This window comes from Anabrus simplex, chromosome 1, assembly GCF_040414725.1.
Source record: "Anabrus simplex isolate iqAnaSimp1 chromosome 1, ASM4041472v1, whole genome shotgun sequence".
Classification (NCBI taxonomy): domain Eukaryota; kingdom Metazoa; phylum Arthropoda; class Insecta; order Orthoptera; family Tettigoniidae; genus Anabrus; species Anabrus simplex.
The window spans coordinates 392,620,370-392,646,060 of record NC_090265.1 but is presented as its reverse complement, the minus strand read 5'-3'; the positions used below and the strand labels follow the sequence as shown (position 1 = coordinate 392,646,060).

At 40.5% G+C, this 25,691-nt stretch overlaps 1 protein-coding gene across 2 annotated transcripts in view; it reads left to right on the top strand.

Moving 5' to 3' along the window:
- ifc (delta4-sphingolipid-FADS-like protein ifc) overlaps positions 1-25,691 on the top strand; it is a 125,765-nt gene that overhangs the window by 40,345 nt on the left and 59,729 nt on the right. The window contains exon 1 of one of the 2 annotated variants that reach the window (XM_067134998.2): positions 11,347-11,489. The exons of the other annotated variant lie outside the window; for it this stretch is intronic. Within the exon in view, the coding sequence (XP_066991099.2) occupies positions 11,408-11,489 (82 nt within the window). The 5' untranslated portion in view covers positions 11,347-11,407. Of the gene's footprint in view, positions 1-11,346; positions 11,490-25,691 lie in introns of those variants that run through there. 2 annotated transcript variants of the gene reach the window in all.

The window sequence follows — 25,691 nt, the reverse complement described above, 5'->3', positions numbered from 1 at the left end:
TAATAACCAACGATGGCAGAAGTAAGGAGGACATAAAATGCAGACTACCACAAGCAAGGAAGAGCTTTCTTAAAAGAAATTTGCTCACTGCAAACATTGATATAGGAATGAGAAAGATGTTTTTGAAGACTTTCGTGTGGAGTGTGGCATTGTGTGGAAGTGAAACCTGGACGATAACTAGCTCAGAAAGAGAGTAGAAGCTTTTGAAATGTGGTGTTACAGAAGAATGCTGAAGGTGAGATGGATAGATCGAATCACGAATGAAGAGATACTGAATCGAATTGGTGAGAGGAGATCGATTTGGCTAAATTTGACGAGAAGGAGAGATAGAATGATAGGACACATCTTAAGACACCCAGGACTTGTTCAGTTGGTTTTTGAAGGAAGTGTTGGTGGTAAGAGCGGTAGGGGGAGACCAAGGTATGAATATGACAAGCAGATTAAAGCAGATGTAGGATTCAGTAGTTGCGTAGAAATGAAAAGTTTAGCACATGATAGGGTGGCATGGAGTGCTGCATCAAACCAGTCTACGGACTGATGACTCAAACAACAACAACACAAATTTCTTTTCTTATGTTACTGTCAAAATAGACTTGAAAATTTTCCTTCCCAATAATTTGGCCTCTTCTGTAATCTCTAGAGAGTCGCCGGGATCCAGTAAGTGATTTATACAAAGAAGGTGCTCGACGTAAGCCGTTGCCCTTTTCAACTATGTATTTGTTGTTTGCTCTCCCGGGAACTCGTTTGGACTTTGCGTAGCTTCACATTCAAAAAGACGTCCATTCGAACATAATTCAACATGCGAGATCTCCATGCCGATCGAACTTATGATGAGCACGTCTGGTTCAGTGGTGGCTGGTGGTATCTGAAGCTGGGTGTTGCACCAAAATTTTCAGTGTTGCAATTTTAAATCAGAATCTTACGGAAATAACAAGAATCCCTAGTATCCGTATGTAATGAACTTCATTCCTATTAAAACTGAAATATAACCACCAATTAAAACACTGGAAATAATAGGCTATTTATACAGTATAACTACAGTTATTCTTACCTCACTTGAATTGAAAATGTGCCCTCCTGTTTTTCATTGATGCAAACTTGTCAGTCACCCGTTGATTGAAGTCTGCGATTTCCATCACCAGAACTCTTTCTACAGAAAACATTGCCACGGCTGACAATCTTTCCTGGGCCATAGAGTTCCTTAAGAAAGTTTTTATCCTATTCAAAGCAGAAAAACATCTTTCTGCTTCAACAGGCGTCATAGGGATTTTAAGAATTAATTTCAACACTATCAAGCACTCGCTGAACGTTTTCTCTAGGTTGTGGGTTATTATAAACTCTGCTAGACTAACAGCACCCGACAATGATCTGAATTCTTGTGCTAAATAGATGGACGATAGTTCATGGCGTAGTTTTAGTTTGTCCAAAAACGTATACACTGAACACACTGTATGTGAGGTACCTTCAGGGAACTTAGAACAGTACAAGGAGAACTTCTCTGGAAGAAACAATGATGAAGCTACAAGCTGACCTGAGAAGCTAAGACTATTTTTAGCCTGGGAAATTATCACATCGCACACTTCTTTTGCTTCTCTTTTCCATTCAGTCCTGTCCAATTTCTTTTTCTTCAATGAGTAATCGGTAGGTTCATTACCGCTCGTGAGGTCAATTTCTTCTCGAATCTTGGAGATGTTTACATAAAATGCTGAAACGGCCTTATGTGCAGAACCAGCATCAGTGTCTCCGTGTTGTAGCTGACCGAAGAGAACTTCGACTAGTGGCATAATTTTACGGAAGAATTCCATCCAAAAATTGAAACTACAACTGGAAAGACTTTTTTTTATGACCAAGAGCCTGAAAAATTGTAGTTTCACTCATTACTGAGTCACCTTCCAATATCTGGTTCATACACTCAATAAGATCTTCCTTGCAGTCATAAACTGTATTTGCGCATCATGATTGAAAATCCCACTTAGTAGGGCAAGCCCGTGGCAAACGTTTCCTCACTACCTCGTCACGTATCGCGGTCCGCTGTGGACTGTCGGAGAAGAATGCACAAATTCCTTGCAAACTTGAAAAAAAAATATTTTCACATTGCGGTTGATTGATGCCGCCTTGCTCATTACAAGATTAACTTGATGGGCATAGCAATGCACATATTCTGCGTTGGGATAGGATTTTTTTTTTTTTTTTTTTTTTTTTTTACAATAGCTTGTACCCCACCAGAGGAACCAGCCATAACGGATGCCCCGTCATATGTCTGTGCAGTTAACTTCTGGGGAGTTTCATTTACTTAGTGCTTTTTTAATTCTTTCAATAAACACGCAGCTAATGTCTGTGCGTCATGTTTTTGCAGGAGACAGGAAACTCCAGAACCTTTCTATTGGTTTGCCTCTTAATACGTAACGGTACACAACAGCCATCTGGAATATATTGGAAATGTCACTGGTTTCATCTGCTATAATAGCTAAACATTCTTAATCCCTTATTTGTTTTGATATTTCTTCCTGGAATACCTCCAACATAATTTTCAAAAGATCGTTGTGAATTGTTTTGGATGTTCCTTTGAAAACAGTTGCCTTTTCCAAATGACATTTTAGCACGGCATCCAATTCACCGCTAAAATTAATTAGCCCTCTGAAAACACCTGGGTTTGATGATGATTCAGTTTCATCGTGCCCCCTTAAGGCAAGTTCAAAAGAACCGCAGAAACGAATACAGTTTATTAAAACATTTAACACATATCTGTTATGCCTAACTTCTTCGTTATACTCCGCAATTTTCTTTCTATACGCACTACCGAGTTGTGCAGCTACGTTGACAGTTCCAAAAAGTGTCAGTCTTAAACAGTTTAGAATGTGAACAGCTGAAGATTCATGTTTCTTTACTTTGGTTCTTAAATGGTTTATGCCCGTAACTCCTACTTTGGTCCACGCGGGTTCCCCACCAAACAACAAGCACGGGAAGCAGAATAACGCATTTTTAAGTTCGCAACCACATAACCAATCACTATTTGTATAAATATCCCTTTTAAACACCATCCCAAACTGTCGATTTCCAGTATTAATATTCTGCACAATATTTAAGTCCGGTAATGGTCTTCCGAGTGTCTTTACGGTAAGTTTCTCCTCATCAGAAAGCTGGAAAAACTCTAACTTGTAAATTACTTACAGTATTCATTTTCACTCACACTCCGCCACACATGAGATTACACCTTGAAAAGTTAATATTTCAAACCAAACATTCAGTTAAAGTTATAATAATAACGCACAGACAAACTATCTACAACGAAAACACTCAATCACCTGAAAACACACCAAGACCTACACGTGATAAATGTAAACATAACGTCTACAGTAACATCAACAACTCCATGTTGCAAATCGCAATAGTCCAGCCGTTTATCAACAATCAACATGTGACAATGTTGTCACAAAGCTCGCTTCACGGTTGACAAAAGTATAACATGTAGTTATGTTGATGAAAAAACGTTTCCTCCGAAAATATATCCTCAAAACAAATTTTGCGATTTAAAAAATGGTCATGATTGCCCATGAAATACAAATGTTGGTAACATTGTTAATGGTGCGGTACAGCTTACCCTAGTGGCGTGGAAAAGAAATTACCGTTGCGAGAGAAGAGAAAGCAGGGATGAAGTCATCTCTGCAGAGTGGTGCAATCTAACGGGGACATTTGAAATTGTTTTTCGTTAGGGGACTTGCTGTTCTCGTGCAACTCCCTAGGACCGACACTGGCGGGCTTGCTACCTGATGCTGTACATCGTATACAGGCTTAAGGCCACCACACACAGAAAGCTAAGCTACACTACACTACGCTATGCTACGCTAAGCAATGCCAAGCTGTGGTGTGCTATGACACGAATAAGAAGCTAAGCTAAACTACACTAGGCAGCACTTTTATTGTCGCGCTGTTCTAAATAATCAATTACTCTCTCTGCTTGGTGGCATGTTTCATGTTTGTTTGTTTTTTTTTTTTTTTTTTTTTTTTCTCGAAGGGGTTCAACTGGCTGAGATTTTGTTGGTGTGGAGGCGGACGGAACAGATGATGAATCAGATATATGTGATAAGGAGTGTAGGTCTTCACATTCCGGACTCTCAATCATCTGAGTGGCTACTTCAGTTATCTCTTGACCTCGATATATTCCCTGCCTGTCAATTTTTGAATGTGTGCTGTAAGGAAAATTAAGCTACTAATACACATCCAAAGGTATATTAAGAAATGACACATGGAGATCTGTTTATGGACAATGAGCATATTGAACTGTCCTAGTGCTTGTGCTTCAAGCACAATTATTCATGTTGTTTATTTAATTAGTAAAATGTTTATGCTGCCTTAGCTGAAAAACATAACAAATCGAGACGTTCTTATTTTCTTATAACTTCGAATGAATTACGTGCGTTTTAAATTATAATGTACTCAACATATGAATTCACTTATAACTTCATCAATTTTTAATACTTAAAAATCTTTTTAAAATATTTTAAATATTAGCCATACTACGTTAAAGTGACAGCTCACCTTCTTGTAGAAATATAAGGCAGAAGGAATTTCTTTTGCTTGTGGAATTTCCAATCCTTCATTTTTTCCCTTCCTGCCCACTTTTACTCTCTTTTTGTCTCGTTAGTGCCCCCTTAAAACAGCCTGTCTTTTCCTCTTTACCTAAAACAATAAATGTTATTATTTTACCCTTCACGTTCTTAGTAACTGTTGATATATTTAAGAATATGGCATACAGTTGCAGAACAGGTGCTTCAACTGTATCTGCCAAATTGTAAATAATGTGCCTAAAGCTATGTGAAAAATGTATTCGTCTAAAACAATTAGAACTGTCAAAATTGTGATTATATAGCTAATTTATAAATGGTAGCCTACTTACAATCAATTTGAAGTACTGTACTTATTTCCTGCCAACAGTTTCCCTTTCTTGTCAAGTATCTGTAATAATTTGATGACTTATCATAAAGGCAGGGATATCTTTTCACCTCCTCAATTAGTCATTCTTCTTTTGGCCTGTTATCCATTGTATTAAAATAACGAAGTACTACCAGAAGAGACTCACACGACACGACTAAACACACACGACAGCCCGCCAGACCAACTACTCAGAAATGAAAAGCGCATGCGCCAGGCCAGCTACAGCCAAGAAAATCGCCTGCCTAGCGATCTGTCTAGCTTAGCTTAGTTTAGCTTGGCTTAGTATAGCTTAGGACAGCGGCCTGTGTATGTCATCGTATTTAATGCATTGTGAGCGATATTTTTCATAACACCGCGTAGCTTAGCTTAGCTTAGCCTAGCTTTCTGTGTGTGGTAGCCTTTAGGCTCGTCCCTGCTGAAACTAAATAGCGGCGCGCTGTGCGCTAGGGAGTTTGGCGTAGGAAAGTCAACCCCTTGAGTTTGATTTGAAGACGGCGGAGTTTAATGGTCCGTTACGAAGCATTAGTACATCGAACGACAAAAGATGGTTGGTTTTAACACATTTTAGAGTACATGTTAGGTTTATTAAGCTGAAAAATAGGAAGAAAAGACGACCAATGAAGTGTAAAATTATTGGGAGTAGTGCAAACCTGCAACAGTACCACGCACCGCCCTTGCTGGTTACATCGCACACAACCGTTCCACGACACAACGCGGTCAGATAGTGATTAACTGCTGCTTTCATTCACAACACGAGGAAAAAGTAGATCAGGAAATGCTTTTATCCCCTTCCCCTTTCATCTGTAACAAATTCATTTTCTTCTATTACTGTCAAAATAGATTAAAAAATTTTCCTTCCCAATAATTTGGCCTCTTCTGTAATCTCTACAGAGTCGCCGGGATCCAGTAAGCGATTTATACAAAGGTGCTCGACGTAAGCCATATGACCCTTTTCAGCTATTTATTTGTTATTTGCTTCCCCGGGAACTCGTTTGCACTCTACGTAGCTTCAGCGCGGTCAGACAGTGACTAACTGCTGCTCTCATTCACAACACGAGGAAAAAGTGGATCAGGAAATGTCAGAGAGAGAAAAAAAAAAGCTTGGTATGAGCGTGACTCGAACCCACTATCTTCATAAGTGAAGTGGAGAACCTTAACCACTCGACCACCGCGCCACAGTCTCTCGCTTGACGGTACCTGGCATGCTAAACCTCTCGTAACTTTTCTCGACATTTTCAAAATAGCTTTTTTTGGACATTTTTGTGAATTACGCGCTACTGCTTTGTCAGTGTTTTTGTGATTTAGTACTACCAACCTACAAAGTTTGAACAAATGCGGTGATGCGGACATCGTGACCTCCCCTTGTGAGCCGCAATGAATCTGGTTCCAGTCTGTCCAGACCGGTTCGTTCATGAGTCTGTTTCAGTTCGTTCTAGCAGCATGTGTTCACTGACCAAGCCAGTTGGGCAGTCGAAGTGGAGACTGAATGAGCTCGGATTCGCTCATTGCACGATCCTACCGGTTTGGTTCCCATTAGTGGAAAAAATGTAACCATCTGAATGTTAGCCGACAGGGTAGGTGAGGAGGTGGTATGCAATTCATAATTTATAAGATTACGTGCCAAAACTCTGGATTCAATTCTAAACCTCTCCGCAGTGTTCATATGAAGTGAGATCATAATGATGGTGACGTAAAACCTTGGAGACCTTGTGGTGTTGTTCGGTAGGAGGAAGCTACGTGCCGGTACCAGGTTTCACTCTCTACCTACCTCATTACGTAAGCATCCTCTCACACACACACACACACACAGGTCGCACATATGTGTCAACCAGAAATACGCGCACAAGACCCCTCTGGTGGCCACACGACGTCAGTTAGTACCAAATACATTCAAATGAAACTAATTTTCAACTTGAGGCGGTATTTCAGTGGGAACCAATTCTCTGTGGCTCTTCCACACTTGTTCTTACGTCACAATGTCCCAAGGTCTCTTGAATACTGTGTACGGTTTTTTTGTACTCCAGTTATTTCAGTTAGGTGGTTAGGCTGGCTCGAGGTAGGTGGGGGAATGTGGGGGTGGGGTCTCCGTCCAGGGTAATAGGTTTTAAGGGGCGGCAACATCAAAAAAGTAATAAACAATTTATACATGGTTTACATTGGATGAATTTACTGAGCATTTGAACTACTTCTGACTCTCTTTACTATAGTTTCTGTATATGACCCTATATGTCTAGAAATTAGTTCAAATCATCGACGTCGTTATTGACATTACCGTCGTCACCGTTGTTTTTGTTCTTGCAGAAAACTCTCTAGGTCGTTCGTAAGGGATTGAATGAAATTAAAAAATAACGCTGTGAATAAAGCAGTATGGGAGGAAGTAAGTACTGTAGTTACGTAGTAGTCACGTAGGATTGACGTTACGGTTAGAAAACAATTTTGTTTGAAAGTGCAATGAGGTATGAACCACAAAATATAAATTTCATGTTTCCGTTTTGACAGCTAAACTAATATTCTTTAAATCACTATAACAATGATTTATTGTTGAACAATATCCTCCTTATGTGGTTATGTGCACACTAACCCGGTTTATACGCACGTGCTCACATCGTTCAACTGGGCAAAGAAGTTACAGGCAATCATACCACCGAGACATATACAATTATGGTAATCCTTATTGGCAGTAAACCAAATCACGAAATATCAATTATGAATCAGATATCGCCTAGTCCAATTAGCAGACTTTTAACCAATGAAACATTAAGATGATACCAAGACAAGTAGATAACATTTCTCACTGAAGATTTTAACTCGACCTCTATAAGAGCATGAACTTTTTCTTAATAAGAACATTTTAACATTCGTGACACCATTCTTACTTTAATTTTTTAAATGTTAACTGCAGTATGTAATGTCAATTTTAGCCATCTACTGAAATGTTTCCGTGGTTTCCCATTTCACACCAGGCAAATGCTGGGGCTGTACCGTAAGGCCACAACCGCTTCCTTCCCACTCCTAGCCCTTTCCTGTCCCATCGTCGCCGTAAGACCTATCTGTGTCGGTGCGACGTAAAACAACTAGCAAAAACAATCTACTGAAATGATCCAATTAGGATCAAAACATGTATAGATGTGACAAATATGAAATTTGTTTTAAAAATTCACATTAACCATAAGGTATTGAATAAGGATAGTGTTCAACAATAAATCATTCTTACAGCGATTTAGGGAATACTAATGAGTATGACGTTTAATGAAGAGAGGGGAGGGCATTTGCAATTACCGTACGCGACGACAAAACTCGTGGGGCCGGCGCTGTAAAGTGATTATACACTCATGTTCATAAAAACCTGAACACCTTGAAATACTAGAGATAGGGAGTGCATATTCACAGGACATGTGCATTAGTATGTTCTGAAGAAATGATTAGCATTTGAACCTTGTCCGCCCTCGGGTTCAAGGTCCACATCGATGTCTCGGTGCACCACCACCGACTGGCAAAATGTGCCTGCGGCTCTCGTTGTCGCTATAAACCGTAGGTAATAGATCACTGTGACTTGAGGAGACGTCCAGAATGCCTCGCAGATGTATCCGAGAACCGTACCGTCAAATGAGTTTGAAAGAGGGCGTATTATTGGCATGAGAGAACGTGATGCATCCATTCGGGAAATTACTGCTCGTGTGGGACGAAGTGTGTCGCCAATGCAACAAGTATGTACAGAATGGTTCATAGAAGGCCGTAGAACACGACGATATGGGTCTGCTCGCACCGCCCAGACCCCCGCCCGAGAAGATCGACACCTCATCCGAATGACATTACAGGACAGATCTGCGGCGTCCTCGGCTCTGGCGCAACAGTGGAATAGTGTAACACATCGTACGCTATCAGGAGTGACAGTCCGTCGCCGTTTATTACGGTCTGGGTTACCGGCGCGTCGTCCTCTTCTCCGCCTACATTTGACTAATGTGCATAAACATGCTAGACTGCAGTGGTGTAGGGAACGACGTCACTGGGGACAGGAATGGCAACAGATTGTGTTTTCGGACGAATCCAGGTTCCGTTTGTTTGAAAATGATGGCCGTATTTTGGTTCGCCGCAGACCGGGGGGGGGGGGGAGCAGGGCCGGATTAAAAGGGGGGCTAAAGGGGCTGCAGCCTCGGGCCCCGCGTGCCAAGGGGCCACAGCCCTTGGCCGAACCTAAAATTGTATAAAAATGCCTGCTGCTCCACCTCCGTGCATGTATATGAATATTTATGATCGCAAAATATCGAACACGCACTCTTCCTTTCTTATCAGTTGTCCGCGTTAGTATTTCATCACTGCTAGAATTAATTACCGTCTGGAGACACGAATCCTCGCTACTTACGCACTGTAATTATTGTAAAGGTTATTGTTGACGAAAATTTAAATCTGGCAGCTTGGGAGTACGGGCAGAGGGGAAAAGGGAGAAGAGATCTAGGAAGTGAGCGGGAGGGGATAGGAGAAGCACGGTGGAATACGCATGCTATACTATATCTTTGCATCAGGAAGAGAACTTCCAGTTCACCTCTGATTATTAAACCATTTGTAAGTTACAACTGTAATGTTCATGTAAAATGGATAGAAAATATCCTAGTGGTGCCAAAAAACGTAAGTTCTGTTTTGTATGTCGATTTGATAGTGTCGATGAGACAAATGTAAAATATGTTTTGGCATTATGAAATATTAACATGAAAAATAGAGAAAAATTGTAGTCTATTTCAACACTTCCCTATTCATTAATTTAAGTGCAAGTAGTTCTATAACGACTTCAGTATGCTAGTCTTACGTGATGTTACGAAGAAGGGGCCCCCAAACACCTTCATCCAGCACTGGGGGGGAGGCATCACATAGACTGCTATCGCACTGACATACAGCGCCAACTCAAGGGCTTATGGTGTGGGGTGCTGTTGAGTACGACCACACATCACAGTTAGTGCGTTTCCAGGGCACTGTGACCAGTTTGATCTACGTGAATGACATCCTGCGACCCGTAGCCATACCCTTTCTGCAAGACACCCCAGACGTCATATTTCAGCAGGATAATGCGCTACCACATATTGCTGCACGAACACGTGCCTTCTTGTCACAGGTTGTCATACTGTTGGCCTGGCCCGCCCGATAACCGGACTTCTTGCCAATCGAAAATGTGTGGGATATGGTGGAACGACGGGTGCGGCGCTGTGACTCACTGCCAACCACCAAAGATGAACTGTGGAACGAGGTGAATGCAGCATAGATGGCTATACCCCAGGACGCCATTCGCGCATTATGCGCGTCAATGCCATCACGCAAGGAACAAGTTCGGTGCCCATGGAGGGCCCAGTGCCTACTAGGCAACAAGTGGTGGTGGTGATTATTGTTTTAAGAGGAAGTACAACTGGGCGGATCCGACACTTCGAAAAATGAAGATATCGGCCAAAGGAAGACAAGGGCCACGAAGGGCGTGAAAATGAGAGACTCCCTAGCCCTCGCAAATCTAATAGCGTCGGGGTCGGAAAAGAACAAGAGTTGGCCAAGAGAGGTCGGATAGGATAGATGAAAGTGAGGAGCTTGGTACAAGTAAGTGGAAGCAATGCCAGGACTCAACTGAGGGCCCCATGGTCACCAACCCACGCTCCAAAGTTCAGAGCCTTTGGGGCCCCTTTTAGTCGCCTCTTACCAGGCAGGGGATACTGGGGGTGTTATTCTACCGCCCCCACCTACAGGGGGATACTAGACAACAGGACACATGCTGAACCTAGGTGACTGAAATGCTAATCGTTTCTGCAGAACATACTAATGATCATGTCCTGTGAATTTCCTGTCTCTAGTCTTACAAGGTGTTCAGTTTTTTGTGAACATGAGTGTACAGTCTTACAAGTAACGTTACACTACATTGTACAAGACATCCAAAAGTACTGTATATCCTCCCCCGTGTTTTCGAACGATAATTTTTCGCTCCGACTAATATCACGTAGAAGGAAATAATTTGAAATGATTATGAAATAACTCATTCATTACATAATAGGCTTATGCTCAAATGGGTGAAAAGAGGAATGAGCTAATCTTGTAGACTTTCATTGGTTTGCGGGGGCAGACAATTGTCACGGCACTGGCACTAACAAGCTGTAAGGCTGCTCGTCCACTGGAAGAGACTACGCGCGATTACGATATCAGGCGATTACGTGCATGCTAGCGCGACTGATCCCAAAGCGGAGATTGTAACGGAACCGCGTCCACTACAAGCGATCTCGAACGGCCGACTCACACGATTATAGGCGATAACAGGCGACAAGCGATAGATCCCACTCGAATGGGATTTGCCGCGTGTAGTCGCCTGTACTCCACGGTTCATGCAAGCATCCGGTTGTCTGTCGTCGTCATAAGCAACATTATTTTTATCATTACTACATTTGTCCTGGATGTAGACAGTGAAAAGTTAAGTGCGGTTTGTTAAAGAACACCGCTATGTAATATGAAAGATAAACGCTATCATTCTCGAGATATACAACGCAAACTCTGGTCGAAGGTTGCAGAGGAAGTGGGTGTTGATAATGGTAAGTATTCTAATTAAATTATTTATATAATATACTGGACTGAGTAGCTCAGACTGTAGAGCGCTGGCCTTCTGAGTCCAACTTGACACGTTCGATCCTGGATCATTCCTGTGGTATTTCAAGCAGTGGCGGTTCGTGACATTTTACTCTGGCAGGGCCGTGCCGCCATCTCTTTCCCCTCCCCAATCGGTCCAGTTTTCACTGACCAACACCGATTTTTTTAGATGAATGATAATAACAATAATCTGATGACACCGGCTGAATAGAAATCTGCTTTCACTACATTCATTTATTAATTAACTACACTGCAATGGCATTTAAAGGTTTTATATTTCTGTTTAAACCTTTTTACTGTTTTTCTTATGGGTTGTGGTGCGTTTCTCTCGGTTTTGTATGTTACACTGATAAATTAAATTGCATACTTCATTCGATCTTTGATTAATAAATATAAATATAAAAAACCAAAATAAATTTAAAATAAAAATAAATACACTTTTTAATAATTATTCATATCACTTATCTTAGTCACAGTTAAACGTTCTTGAGGTGTTATTGTCTACCTGAAGTTTGACGTTTTGTCTATTTTTAGCTCTGTTACATTCAAAATATAGTGAAACGTTTCTGGATGCATCCGATAATAATCAAACAACTTCTGGGGGTCTTTGTCCAAATCATTGTGCAGATGATGGAATTCTCCCATTGGCTTTATTTTAGCTAGTATTGGGTTTACCCAGCACCGATGTCTTCTTTTGCGATTTTTCCTCCGACGCCTCGTCAGGTAGGGACTCTCCAGAATGTAAACTAAATCATCATCATCATCATCCATCATCCATCTCACAGACTATTTAATACTTTCAATAACTTGACAACGTCTACTACGGAAACACAGACCTGTACGGAGTACAGATGCCATTTGACAGCGGCGCGAAGTCTCCTGCAGTGGACGACCCCAGTCACGTGTAGTCGCTTGAATCAAAGTCGCCTGTAGACGCCTCATCTCGTAATCTCCTGTAGTCGCTTCCAGTGGACGAGCAGCCTAAGTCTCCGATCCGATTGAGATTTGGTACGACGACTTCAGTAGGAATGCTTTATTCAGTCGTATATTTAGCACCTGTTTTGGGATGTCAAAATTTGCTCGTTTAACCACCTCGTAGACAGGAGTGAGCGGCGGGAAACAGGCAAAGGTGTGTGTGTGTGTGTGTGTGTGATAGAGCATGACACACAAACTGGCCGACTGCCCCACCGCCTCTATGCGGTGCTTGAGGGTACGAACATGCCGAGTGGCTTACGCCTCACTCAGTGCTCACAGCAATGCTCATCCTCATCATTCAAAGGCGCACATTCCGGGTGGGAGACCCTCGCTCTTTCTTCCATAAGAGGGAACGTTTTCCATCCAGTTATGATTGTGCAGCATTCAAGAGAAGATCGCGTTGTGCTCATTAAATTTAATTTTGTTTTTATGCAAATATTAGTCGTTATCTGTGTACATAATGGTTAAATACAGTAGTATCAGTGATGGACTTACGGTAGCAAGCAAACTGTAACTGTACTTGATTTCATATTCTGACAGAAGGTACAGCGCGCATCCAATTAATAAGAAAAGGCAGAAATTCCGTGAATTCCATCATTTACCCCAGGGAGTGAAGAAAGATACACAGAAATTCCACGACTATTTAAGAATGTCATTGCAGACATTTCAGTGACAGACTCCTTGGCTAAACGGCCAACGTTGAGGCCTTCAGTTCAGTGGGTTCCAAGTTCTATCCCCGACCGGGTCGGGGATTTTAATCGCGTGTGAATAATTCTTCTGACTCGGAGACGGGTTGTTTGTGTTTGTCCCAACACTCTCCTCTTCATATTCAGACAACACACTACACTACCAGCTAACACAGAAACACTTACTAGTGATTACATCCCTCCACATAGCATCAGGAAGGACATCCGGCCGTAAAACAGGGTCAAATCCACATGTGCGACACAGTTCGCATCCGTCACCCCACAAGGTGTGAGAAAAAGTGGTAGATAAAGAATAAGAATGCAGGCATTTCAATATTTGCTAAAAGGTGGTGGTGGTTACTGTTTAAGAGGAAGTAAGACTAGGCAACCATCCTCTATGTAACACTAATCGGAGAGAAATAGGGAAGGGATGCGACACTTCGTAAAATGAAGGTATCGGCCAAAGGAAGGACCACGAAGTGCGTGAAAATGAGTCTGCCTAGGCTTCGAATGCTCTATTACCGTCGGAGTCGAAAATGAACAAGAGCTAACCAGTAGTGGTCGGATAGAATAGATGAAAGTGAGAAACGTGGTAAACTAAGTGGAAGTAATGCCAGGACTCCGCTGAGGGCCCCCGTGGTCGCCAACCCACGCTCCCAGGTTGAGCACCTGGGACCCCTTTTCGTCGCTTCTTACGACAGGCAGGGGATACCGTGGGTGTTATTCTTATTTGCTAAAAGGAATTGAAGGCAATATGAAACCATGGGAGTACAGCAACTGTCATATCAACCCTATTTACATTGAAGAAAAACTGGTCATTACAATAACATCAGCAGTAGAAACGTAATATTATTCTCCATTTCAATAAAGTAACCCCTACGTTATCGAAAGAATAAATTTGTGGAGTATAAGGATAATATTAAACAATATTGATATTTTACCGTCAATGAACATAGGCCGATAATATTATGAGTAGGTGGCCGTGGCCTTGAGCCAAACAATCACAGAACAGCACTCAAGAATAACATCGCTCCAAAATCAAACTGATTTGATTCCTGAGGGAGGAGAGGAGAAAATCGGGATGAGTGAAGTGGCGGCATGAACGCCACTATTGAAATATATGGGTATGTTGTGCATCTTTCAGCTTCCTGTGTGAAGAGAAAGGATAACCCCAAAACAGGTGCTAAATACACGACTTGGCATCTAATTTTGATACGGCTGAATAAAGCATTCCTACTGAAGGCTTACCGAATCTCAATCAGATCGGAGACTTACAGACGGAAGGGTTTATTTGTAAGTATGATTCATTTCTAGGTGCAGGAAAACCCGGGATCGTGGCCCACTGAAAAGATGGATAAATTTATTATGGCTTCTATTCTGTTATAAGCTTCTAATTTCCGCTTGGCATGTGGCCATCGTAATCATGAACGTAAGAGAAGAATCACTTTACGTTTTCCACTTCTCATGCATGGAAACTGACTTTACGTTCGTTATCAATTTATCAATAAGCCTATGTCGTTATCATATGTGGAGACTACAGTATATTCAAGATGTATAGTTCAGATTGTCAGGCCTGGAAAAGTACCGAGGTGATTACTTCCTACTCCTGATAAGTACTTGTTAAACTGCGCCAGTTAGCTTTTCCTTGGAGTCATTCTTTCGCAGAATTGTTTGATGTAACAACACTGTCCTAGCTTACATTTCCACACGGTTTAAGAGGGAATTTTACGTTTGTAAGTATGTGCTCCACTCTCCATCTGGTTCTTCCATTTTATCCTAATAATAACCATGCAATTATTCTATTACTTTTCGCTATTCCGATCTTGATTAGTTCATTCTGTATCTAACGTCGTTATCCTTGTTGTCCATCAGTATCGATGTTCGGTTTGATACCCCATGAATTCACTCTGAGTAGGCTATATTTCTTGAATGTCCAGTATTATCTAGTAGTAGTACTTAACCGTTCTGCTGCATCATTACTAGATGCGTAGATACGTAATCCGGCTCCATGGCTAAATGGTTAGCGTGCTGGCCTTTGGCCACAGGGATCCCGGGTTCGATTCCCGCTAGGGTCGGGAATTTTAACCATCATTGGTTAATTTCGCTGGCACAAGGGCTGGGTGTATGTATCGTTTTGATCATCATGACGCGCAGGTCGCCTACGGGAGTCAAATCAAAAGACCTGCCCCTGACGAGCCGAACATATCCTCGGACACTCCCGGCACTAAAAGCCATACGCCATTTCATTTACTAGATGCGTAATTTATTTTAGACAATTAAACGAAAGCTTTTCTATTCTTTGTCTATAGTTTTAATAGTATTTATACTCGGCCTAGCTGATTGCTGCCATCTAGCGGATGAGTGGCGGCAAAAGAGACAATGCGTACTTGAAAAACAGTAGCCTGTCAGTGTGGTATTATTAGTGCTAATTTTTTGAGACGGAACATTTGCAGGCCATCACGTGTTTTCTTCGGGTGCACTGATACCAGCCCATTCGAGGCTTAGGCTTCAAACCTCCCTCTCCACATTTTGATTCCTTTTTAATGATCGCTCCTTCACACTTTTATTACATTTCGATAGTCGTCTTCATTATCTTCCTCAATACGGGCTTGACAGCTTTCACCATTGCCGATTATTTCGTTACCATGGCGACTGAGCACTGCTTCCAAGGTTCCAAGTCAGCAATGCTCGCCGTTGATTGACTTAAATCTGTGGATATCTCTATTATTATTATTATTATTATTATTATTATTATTATTATTATTATTATTATTATTATTATTATTATTATTATAACTCTTGCGGTAAAATTTTATCAGATATACAAGATTGGTTGCCTGCTGTCATTTCTTGATGGATGCAGTACTTTTGTATCCATCACTTGGCACAGGCCAGAGTAAAGTGTAGCATCCACCGAAGTCCCAATCTCATCCATGGCTGTGACTATATGGAAGCTGCTGGGGTATGGGTGGTGCTAAGTAATGACATTCGGAGTACGACTAGTACGTTTGAGTGTTATGGAAGGTGTTGCTCATAGGGTTAATCGTGCTGCAGTAGCACTTTCTGGCCCAGTGGGGAAAGCAATGGCAAACTACCTCACTCCTCATCTTGCCTAGTACGCCTCATTTTGGTACTCTCATTGGTTTTTGCGGTTTCCTTATAGCTGCATAACCATTGGTGGTGCTATTTGAGGATCCAACCAGCCTCTGGGCTGATGACCTGATAGATATAGATACAAGATTGGACATAGAATTCTATTCTATCGCTTTGTTGCTTTTTAGATTGACGTATTTCCTGAGATATTTTGAAAGTTTTTGAAAAGTTTGATAATCGCGAAGATCTTCGTTATTCCACAAACTGTATACTAAAATCATATGAAACATAAAAGATTGGAAGTGATATTTAGCACGTCTTTTACGGTCAAGTTTTAGATTCAGCAGTCATTAACGGAGAAATTTGACGTTTCTTGTTCGTGCTCCCTAAATACTACTACACGACTTCATACAAATTAAAATTATATAACCTTCTGTTGGTTGTTAATCCTTTGGTTATCTGTGCCCACTGTGTCAATACGAGCCTCTTATCAATCAGTCGTCCTGGGTATGTGCCTTTGGTGACTCATGAAACCGATCGTTGACTATATTCTTGTTAATCTAAAACCGGAAGTGGCACTGTGGCTGAAGACACATTCCACTAATGTTATCTCCCTTGTTTTTCTCCTATCGAAAAGGTGCACTTGAGAAAAATATTTTTAGAAATTAATTTCCATTAAGTCTGGCAGTTTTCCATTGAGGTCGGTCATGTACGAGTATATTTCGTGGGAGCGTAAAATCACTGTTTCGACTTCCTATAAACCCCCAAACCAATCTGGGATTTAGAAATAATATTGACCATAATACCTATTCATGGACAGATATAAAGTTTGGTAGAAGTATATAGAACAGTTTCCCAGTTATAAGAACTCAAGAAACGAACGAACAGACAAATCGACAAAAAAGCCCGCTCGAACTTGGACTGAAAAACGGTCCGTTAATGATATCTCCCTTATTAATCCTCGTATCGAAATGATGCACATTAGAGAAATGTTTTAGAAATTGATTTCTATTAAGGCAGGTAGATTTCCATTAAGTTTGGTTGTCAAGATATCAGCTGCCATGCTCAAATTATGACTCCAGACTGAAAATTTTCTGGAACAACATGATGGTGAACACCTGTGTGCTTTGTTCGCGCATGAGGTTTCGATGTTGTAGGCCTTCACTTTTAGTTGTCTTCAAGCTCTGGGATATTAGGGCATCTTGCTTCATGACTCCCTCTTGTCTTATTCTTCAAGCGATCGTTCCTTCACGATTGTTTTCTCATTTTTTATTATCTTCTCACATTTTTCCTTGCCGATACGGACCGATGACCACGCGGTTTTATACCTTAAGACTCTCATGACAAGAAACATCGCCAGTTAACACGATTAAACAATATTTCCGTGTTAACAATGCTTGCCGTTGATATGGACTAAGTAACAAAAGTCTAAATTCATGAATTCTGTTGTCATAGTCGGTACGTTAAACTGTATAAGACATAATTGGAAATTTTATTCGCTATAATGTTTTGTTACGGAATGTAATACTTTTCGATAGGACCAATAACATTAGTATTTAAAAATTAAATTTTACGCTCCTTCCCCTAAACTACCATTTCATCCAGCGTGATTAAAAATTACACTACTCAACAAATTTGAACTTTTTTCCCATAACATTAATAAAATAGGTAGATCTTAATCAATTTTCATGCGCTGAAAACGAAAATACACAGCTCGATAGCTGCAGTCGCTTAAGTACGGCCAGTATCCAGTAATCGGGAGATAGTGGGTTTGAACCCCACTGTCGGCAGCCCTGAAGATGGTTTTCCATGGTTTCCCATTTTCACAGCAGCCCTTAATTAAGGCCACGGCCGCTTCCTTCCCATTCCTAGGCTTTTCCTATCCCATCGTTGTCATAAGACATATCCGTGTCGGTGCGACGTAAAGCAAATAGCAAAGAAAAAATACGAAAATGACAGTGAAACGTTCGTAACACGCACGTTTTCGTGTTATCGAATTTACTCAATACGTTGAATAAATCAGTATTTTTGATCTATTAAAAATTACTTTCTCATTTTTGTATAAACATTTTCAAGAGTAGCTTAAATATGACAGAACTGGTATATTAATAACTGACCAGCTGTTAAGACTTATATAAACTACTCTTCATGCAATAAAATAGAGAAAAATACCTCATTTTTTGTCTTATGTGAATTGGAATCTTCTCTTTGTAAAAACCAGCAATAATCGCCCATCATCGGAGGATCCCATCGTCCTTGCCACCGTTGCTCCATTTTAACAATGTCTTGGTGAAATCGCTCTCCCTCCTCATCACGTACAGCTTTCCAAGTTCTCAGGAAAGAAGTCCAAATGTGAATGTACGAAGTGGATCTTCAATGACATACGGCAGCCCATTTCTTTGCAGTTTCTTAGTAACATCTGTATTAATTGATAATAATTTTCTTCCTTGTGATTCCTAAAAATCCTTGATGCAAAATATTTGCATGCTCGTAATTCCTTAGGGTTAAGTTTTTTCTCAAAAATGTTGTCCTTCAAAAGTTTTCTAATTTTTGGATCGACAAATATGCCCTTTTTTAATTTAGCATCACTGATTTTAGGGAACAGTCTTTTAAGTATTGAAAGGCTTCTCCACTCTTACCTAGAGCTTTCACAACATTTTTAATTAGCCCTAGTTTTATAAGGCGGAAGAAGTACTTTTTCACGTTGCACTAGGTCTAGTGGAGGATAATTAATATTATGTTCACCAGGAATATAACCTTTTTCTGATAGCCAGTCCTTCACCACATAATGCTGTGCTGTTGCTCGAGTGTCCCACAAACATTTTAAAAAAATGCTTAGTAAACCCTCCTTGTAATCCAAGCAACAAAGCTATTACTTTCATATCGCCACAAATTGCCCGGCGACGTTCGTTATAATTTACTGCATTCAAAATTCGTGACATGTTTTCTTTATTTTCTTTCATAGCGACTGAATGAGCCACTGGAATGGAAGGTTTTGTATTGCCATTGTGTAATAAAGCTTCTTTTAAGCTTAGTTTTGATGAATCGATGGACAGTCTCCATTCTTCTGGATTGTATTCAATATCTAATTCATCCACCAGCCCGATCACATTTTTGCTCACACAAACAGAATTTTCCATTGCAAAATAAGTAGTCAGCTTATCATTTCGTTTTCTGAACACTGAAATCTTGGTATCTCTTGCTAATAAGTTGGATTCTTGTAATCTAGAACCTAGTAGCTCAGCATGTTGCTTGGAAAGACCTAAATTCGTAACTAGATCATTAAGTTCTGCCTGTCGTATCAGATGAGGTGTTTTATGATGTTCGGGAATGGAGGTGATATCAGCGGAAGTTGAAGGGTAGTCTGAGGATTCTGATTGTTCGTATTCCTTTGGAATGACAATCTTCCCCGCTGGGTGGAGGGATAGGGACGGGAAGCTCAGGACAATTTGGCACGAGTCTTGTGGCTGATGGCAGATTAGGATACACAATGTTACGTTTGATTTTCCTTAAATCCTTCTGTTTTGGTAATACAGAAGTAACAATTTTCCAGATGACTGATAGGCTGTCTCCAAATCATTGGAACAGCAAAAGACATACCTATTATTTCCTCCCCGCAACCACTCTGTTAACTTTATGTAACACGTTACACAACACAAGTGTGGTGCCCAGTTTTTACCTTGATCACGTACTTTACAGCTAAAATACAAGTAATATGCTTTTTTTTTTTTTTACATTGTAATTGTGATCGTCATTGTGATTTCAAAGTTAATTCCTCACAAACATAGCAGAAACTATTTGGAGAATTTTTACACGAACGACAATTGCGATCCATTTAACACCATTGCAGAATAGCTAGTTCCGCTCACAACACTTCCACAATCAGAACTAAATGCTTCTATTCTCAGTACAACAGCAAGCAACCGTATTTTCGCAATACAACGGCAAGCAACCATTTTCTTTCTTTCCATTAGTTATAGCATGCTTTTGCTGGCAGGACGTAGTGTTTACAGTGCACTGTGTCTTCTGGTATGGGCTAAAACAATATTGTTACTCTCAATGATCTGTCTCAGCTTTATCCTTGGCTTTGACAAAATGAAAGTGACTGAGGTATGAGTGATGCTGGTATTGCCATTCCTTATGCAGCCAGTCCCTGCTATGAATGGTATGAAAATGTTGCTCATAGGGTCAGTTGGTGCATGCATTTCAGTGGACTTGGCAGACTGATATATAATAGAAACTTCTGGCTCGGTGAGGAAAGCAACGGGAAACTACCTCACTCCTCATTTCACTAGTATGCTTCTTCAGTGATGCCTAGGCCATCTATGACAGCTGATGGTGGAGCTATTGAGGATCCATCCATCCATCCATACATACATACATACATATAGTCCGCACACTTTATGTTGGTGCATTTGTGTACCGGGGTGAGGAGTAAGGAGGGAGCTGTCCCGGTACCGATAGTGCTGCCAACCGAAGGAAAATGAAATCTGAATTGAATCGAGAATATGATCGATCGATACGAAGTTTCTAAACCGTTATCATCTTAAGCCAACAACTATGTCACATACACATTATATAACATTATAAAACATTTCTCGATGCGAATCTTGTTCCTAGCATGATTTCAATACTTTGGCTTTGTTGTGTAAACAACAACAGTACTAGTACGTAAACTGTACGCCAGATGTCGCACAACGATGCTTAAGCGATTCATAGTTTGTGTTTCAAAGGTTGCCAGTACGAATCTCGAAGATCGCCGAGGTCGACCGATTCAGCACTAGGGTGTAAATGCACCAACATAAAGTGTGCGGATAATACATACATACATTATAGCGGGATGTGCCTACCCTCCGTGCAGACGCATAAGGGTAATAAGATAATAAACCACCGCGAAGGGTAACACGCATTCAGGCCACGAAAGATAAAGTATGTTTTAAATGGTACTTTAAAAGAGCGGAAATTCAAAAGATCTACAGTTCGTAACATCATTATTTGTGCACCCCGCTTAGCAGATACAAAATGCCAGTATAATGTCTATATACACATAATCAATGCACGAGACTTGGATAACGTTATTTCACAAAGCTACCAAAAGCCTCTGTATATAATTGTAAAAGAATGGAAGGCCAATATGTTGTGTAGTGGCCTATTTGCTTGCAACAGTCTTGTTTGTATATGCGAGGTAATGATCAGAAAAATTCCCAACGTAAATTAACGTTCGCATGCCGCCAGACTGCGCGGCCTATGGGGCATGTACAGACGTTAAGTGTCCTTGTTTGGCCCGTACACGATGGGTAAGGGCAAAGAGTTAAGCACTGCTTTGAAACAAGTTATCGTTAACCTAGCGCTTAGAGGCTAGGATGAGAAGCAAACAAACCGCACTCCACAGTGAATTATGTGCTTAATATATTTCTGTACAATGGCACAACAAAGAATTTGCCGAGAAGAACTAAAAAGAAGGAACTAAATGACAGACAAGAACTTTTCATTGTTAACTGAGGCAACATCCGAAAATAAGTGTTCCGGAAATCCGACAATTAACAGAACCACTGTTGAGAAAACATTTCCAGCCAGACTGTTAGCAGGATACTTTGCAAGTATGGATATAACGGAAGACGAGCAAGAAAGAGGCCGTTTGTAAGCCGAAGAAATCGAGTATCTCGAATGGAGTTCGCCAAGACGCATGAAAATAGGAGCCAAGAGTTCTGGGACCAAGTTATTTGGTCTAATGAGACCAAAATTAACATTTTAGGACCAGATGGGAACTGCAGAGTATGGAGGAAAGCAAATACTGCGAATGAACCTAATAATATCACTCCTACAATGAAACATGGAGGTGATTCCATTCTAGTGTGGGGGGTGTATGTCCTCTAAATGTGTTGGTACCATCCACTTTATCGAAGGAATCGTGGACAAATGGAGCTGTCGTTAAGTATTGCAGAAAAATGTGAAACAGAGCATTCAAAAGATAGGACTTATACCCTCGTACATATTCCAGCTGGTCAATGATCCTAAACATACCGCTAGCGTATGTAAAGAATGGCTCATATGGAGTGTCCCTAAGCAGCTCAAAACACCTTCCCAGTTCACAGATCTGAACCCCATTGAACACTCGTGGGTTCTCTTGAAAAAAAAAAAAACAAAAAAAAACGGGTTCGTTCTAGGCATATACAGTCTAAAGGTCAATTTAAAATAAGTATGGCAGAGGAAAGGGAAAAAATTGACCCCACTGTCTGTAAAACGCTAGCAAATTATATGCCGAGACGATGTAAGGCCGTAATAAACCCCAGAGGTTATGCCGCTAGATATTAGGTTATTCTTGTATTACAGAAAATGTTTGTTTAGTTATTTGTATTACTGGTGTACAAATGTATGTATGTTCAGTCTTCAGCCCTAAGGCTGGTTGGATCCTCAACAGCTCTGCCATCAGCTGTCATAGATGGCCTAGGCATCACTGAAGAGGCGTACTAGGGAAATGAGGAGTGAGGTAGTTTCCCATTGCTTTCCTCACCGAGCCAGAAGCTGCTATTACATATCAGTCTGCCAAGCCCACTGAAATGCATGCACCAACCGACCCTATGAGCAGCGTTTTTACAGCATTCATAGCAGGGACTGGCTGCACAAGGAATGGCATTACTAGCATCGCTCATACCTCAGTCACTTTCATATTGTCAAAGCCAAGGATAAGACAGAGACAGATCAATGAAAGTAACAAAATTGCTCTAGCCCATACCAGAAGACATAGTGCGCTGTAAACACTAGGTCCTGCCAGCAAAGGCATGGTGTACAAATAAGTTTTCTAATATGAAATGTACGTTTTGTTTCTATCTGCATTGTTTTTATATTAAAGGTGTAATGCCATTGTTACTTATGTTGTTGTTCTCCTTAAATACCTGTACAATCTGAACAACGCAAAAGGGCCCAGAAATGATATTACGAATTATCTATCTATATATATGAAATAAGAGTTTTGTCTGTACATTGCTCAGAATTTGAAAAGAATAGTATTTCTGTATCGGTCATGTCCACAGTAACAAGGAACTGCACGTAATGTCTGTCTGTCTGTCTGTCTGTCTGTCTGTCACAGAGTCGGGGAATAACTCGCTACAATCTAGGCCATAAATAGTTTTATTCACGCTGGTTGAAATGGTAGTTTAGGGGAAGGCCTAACATTTAATTTTCAAATATTTGTTAGTGGTCCTATTTTAATAAAAATTGGTGTACAAAGTCGGGGAATAAGTCGCTACAATCTAGGCTATAAATAATTTTATTCACGCTGAGTCAAATGGTAGTTTAGGGGAAGGCCTAAAACTTCATTCTTAAATATTTACATAATTAGTGGTTCTATCTCTTTGAAAATTGGTATGCGAAGTCGGAGAATGAGCCACCACAATCTAGGCTATAAATTATTTAATTCACGCTGAATGAAATGGTAGTTTAGTGGAAGGTCTAAAATTTAATTCTCAAATATTTATATTATTCGTGGTCGTATCGATAAATACTACATAACCAAAGTTATATAGAATTAAATTTCCGACCATTTATGTCTTAAACATTTTTTACCGTACCGGCTATGATAACAGAGATATTCATGAATTTGTATTTTTGTTGCTAAGTCCATATCTACGCCGAGCCACGAGAAAATGGGTTACCAGAATTTAATGACAATCTGTATACAGAGTCAGAGAATAAGAAACTACAGTCCAATCTATAAACAATTTTTTTCACCCTGGATGAAATTCTAGTTTAGGGGAAGGCGCCTAAAATGTAATTTTTAAATATCTATGTTATTGGTGCTATCGAAAAGTACTACATAACAAAAGTTATAGAGAATTCAATTTCCGGTCATTTATGTTTTATTCAGTTTTAACGTAGCGATTATAATAAGAGTGGTATTTCAGAGTCGGAAGGAAAGTAAATGTGAAGGCCTACAATATCGAAAGCGCATAACATTGATCAACAATAACATTACATTGACCATTGTTTGTTGTGATGTTCTTTGTCTCTTATGCTGCCTCTCAACGCCGATAGATGGGATTACTGCTGCGTACCGAGTACAGTATAATAGCCTGCCTGAATATTGGCGGAAAATAGCCAGGGAGTTAGAAAACTTTCTTCTTTAGCATGCCATTCCTTTGGTTCATACATTTTTTGATACAGCTGGTTCGTAACACACTGGTTCATCATAGTATTCCAGCTATTCGATCCCTACTCTGACGCGCTGTTTTGAATGAGCAGTGGACATACTTAAGGCAGAGGCACACTTAGTAGAGTTGTAGTAGCCCTGGTCTTGAATAACAATTAGGCCTATTACAAATTATAGCACCACAATTCACTAAATAACTCAAAATTCAATTCTGTAAAGAGCCGTTTCTTAAAATCTTCTTCCTCTTCATTTTTATTAAATTCTACATTCATTTAATTCCAAATTAGCAGTGAAGAGGAGGTTTCTCCTCTGGCTTGAGGGAAAATTTGCCTCAAAGTCAGATAGATTTTTCCACCGCCAGTGTAGTGAGTAGTAAAAGGGCATAGTTTTTGCCCTGGGAGTCTCCACTATTCGACCCCCTCCCTGCTGAAAAGGGACGATGAGTGTTCACGGCTCACGGCAGGCTGCGGCTTGGTCATTCCAGCTCTGGAACTTTGGACTGTTAGATCAACAGCTTAGTCCTGTTCGTTAAAAGTGAGAAAATGTGTGGTTTTTCATTTAATCGAGTATTTCATATGAAAGTATTGCATTTAGTCGCGCCATTCCTACTGACGTCATTATAATGTATGTTCATTTTTTGTTGGGAAAACCACTAAGACAGTCTTTTTGAGGATGTAAAGAGGCAGGTGGAGAGTGAGTGTCTACCGTTATAATAAAGTTCCCCAACCTGATTGTGACCGATGGTATGCAAGCGGGTCTACCATCACAGTGAAAATTTCCTAACTCAGTCTTCATATGAGAAAATGTTTGGTGACTTCCCCGTCGCGTTTCTAGGGTAACGTTAAGAGCTATACGATTTCATACAATCTTGCTCCTAGTTGTATTTTAAAGTGTAAAGTAACCCCCTGTACAAATAAGACTGTTTCACTCTGTATGTTAAAGAACATAACCACTTTCAAAAGGGTAGGTTTAAACACATTTTTATACGATTCGCTAACTAAAAGATGAGTTTATAAAAAATGTGAGGTGTAGGCAATTTTTCAAGGCAATCAGGGCGTACAAATTACCTAAAAAAAAGTTAGTCCTGTCCATGTTATGAAAACCTTAGTTTTGTATGTGAAATTGAAACTACATTTTAGCGAATGTTGCGATCATCGCCTGTCGTTCACTGGGGATGATGGAAGAATTCGTACCTCATTTCTAGAGCCCGGATTATATGTAGTATAAAAATGAGAAACATGTAC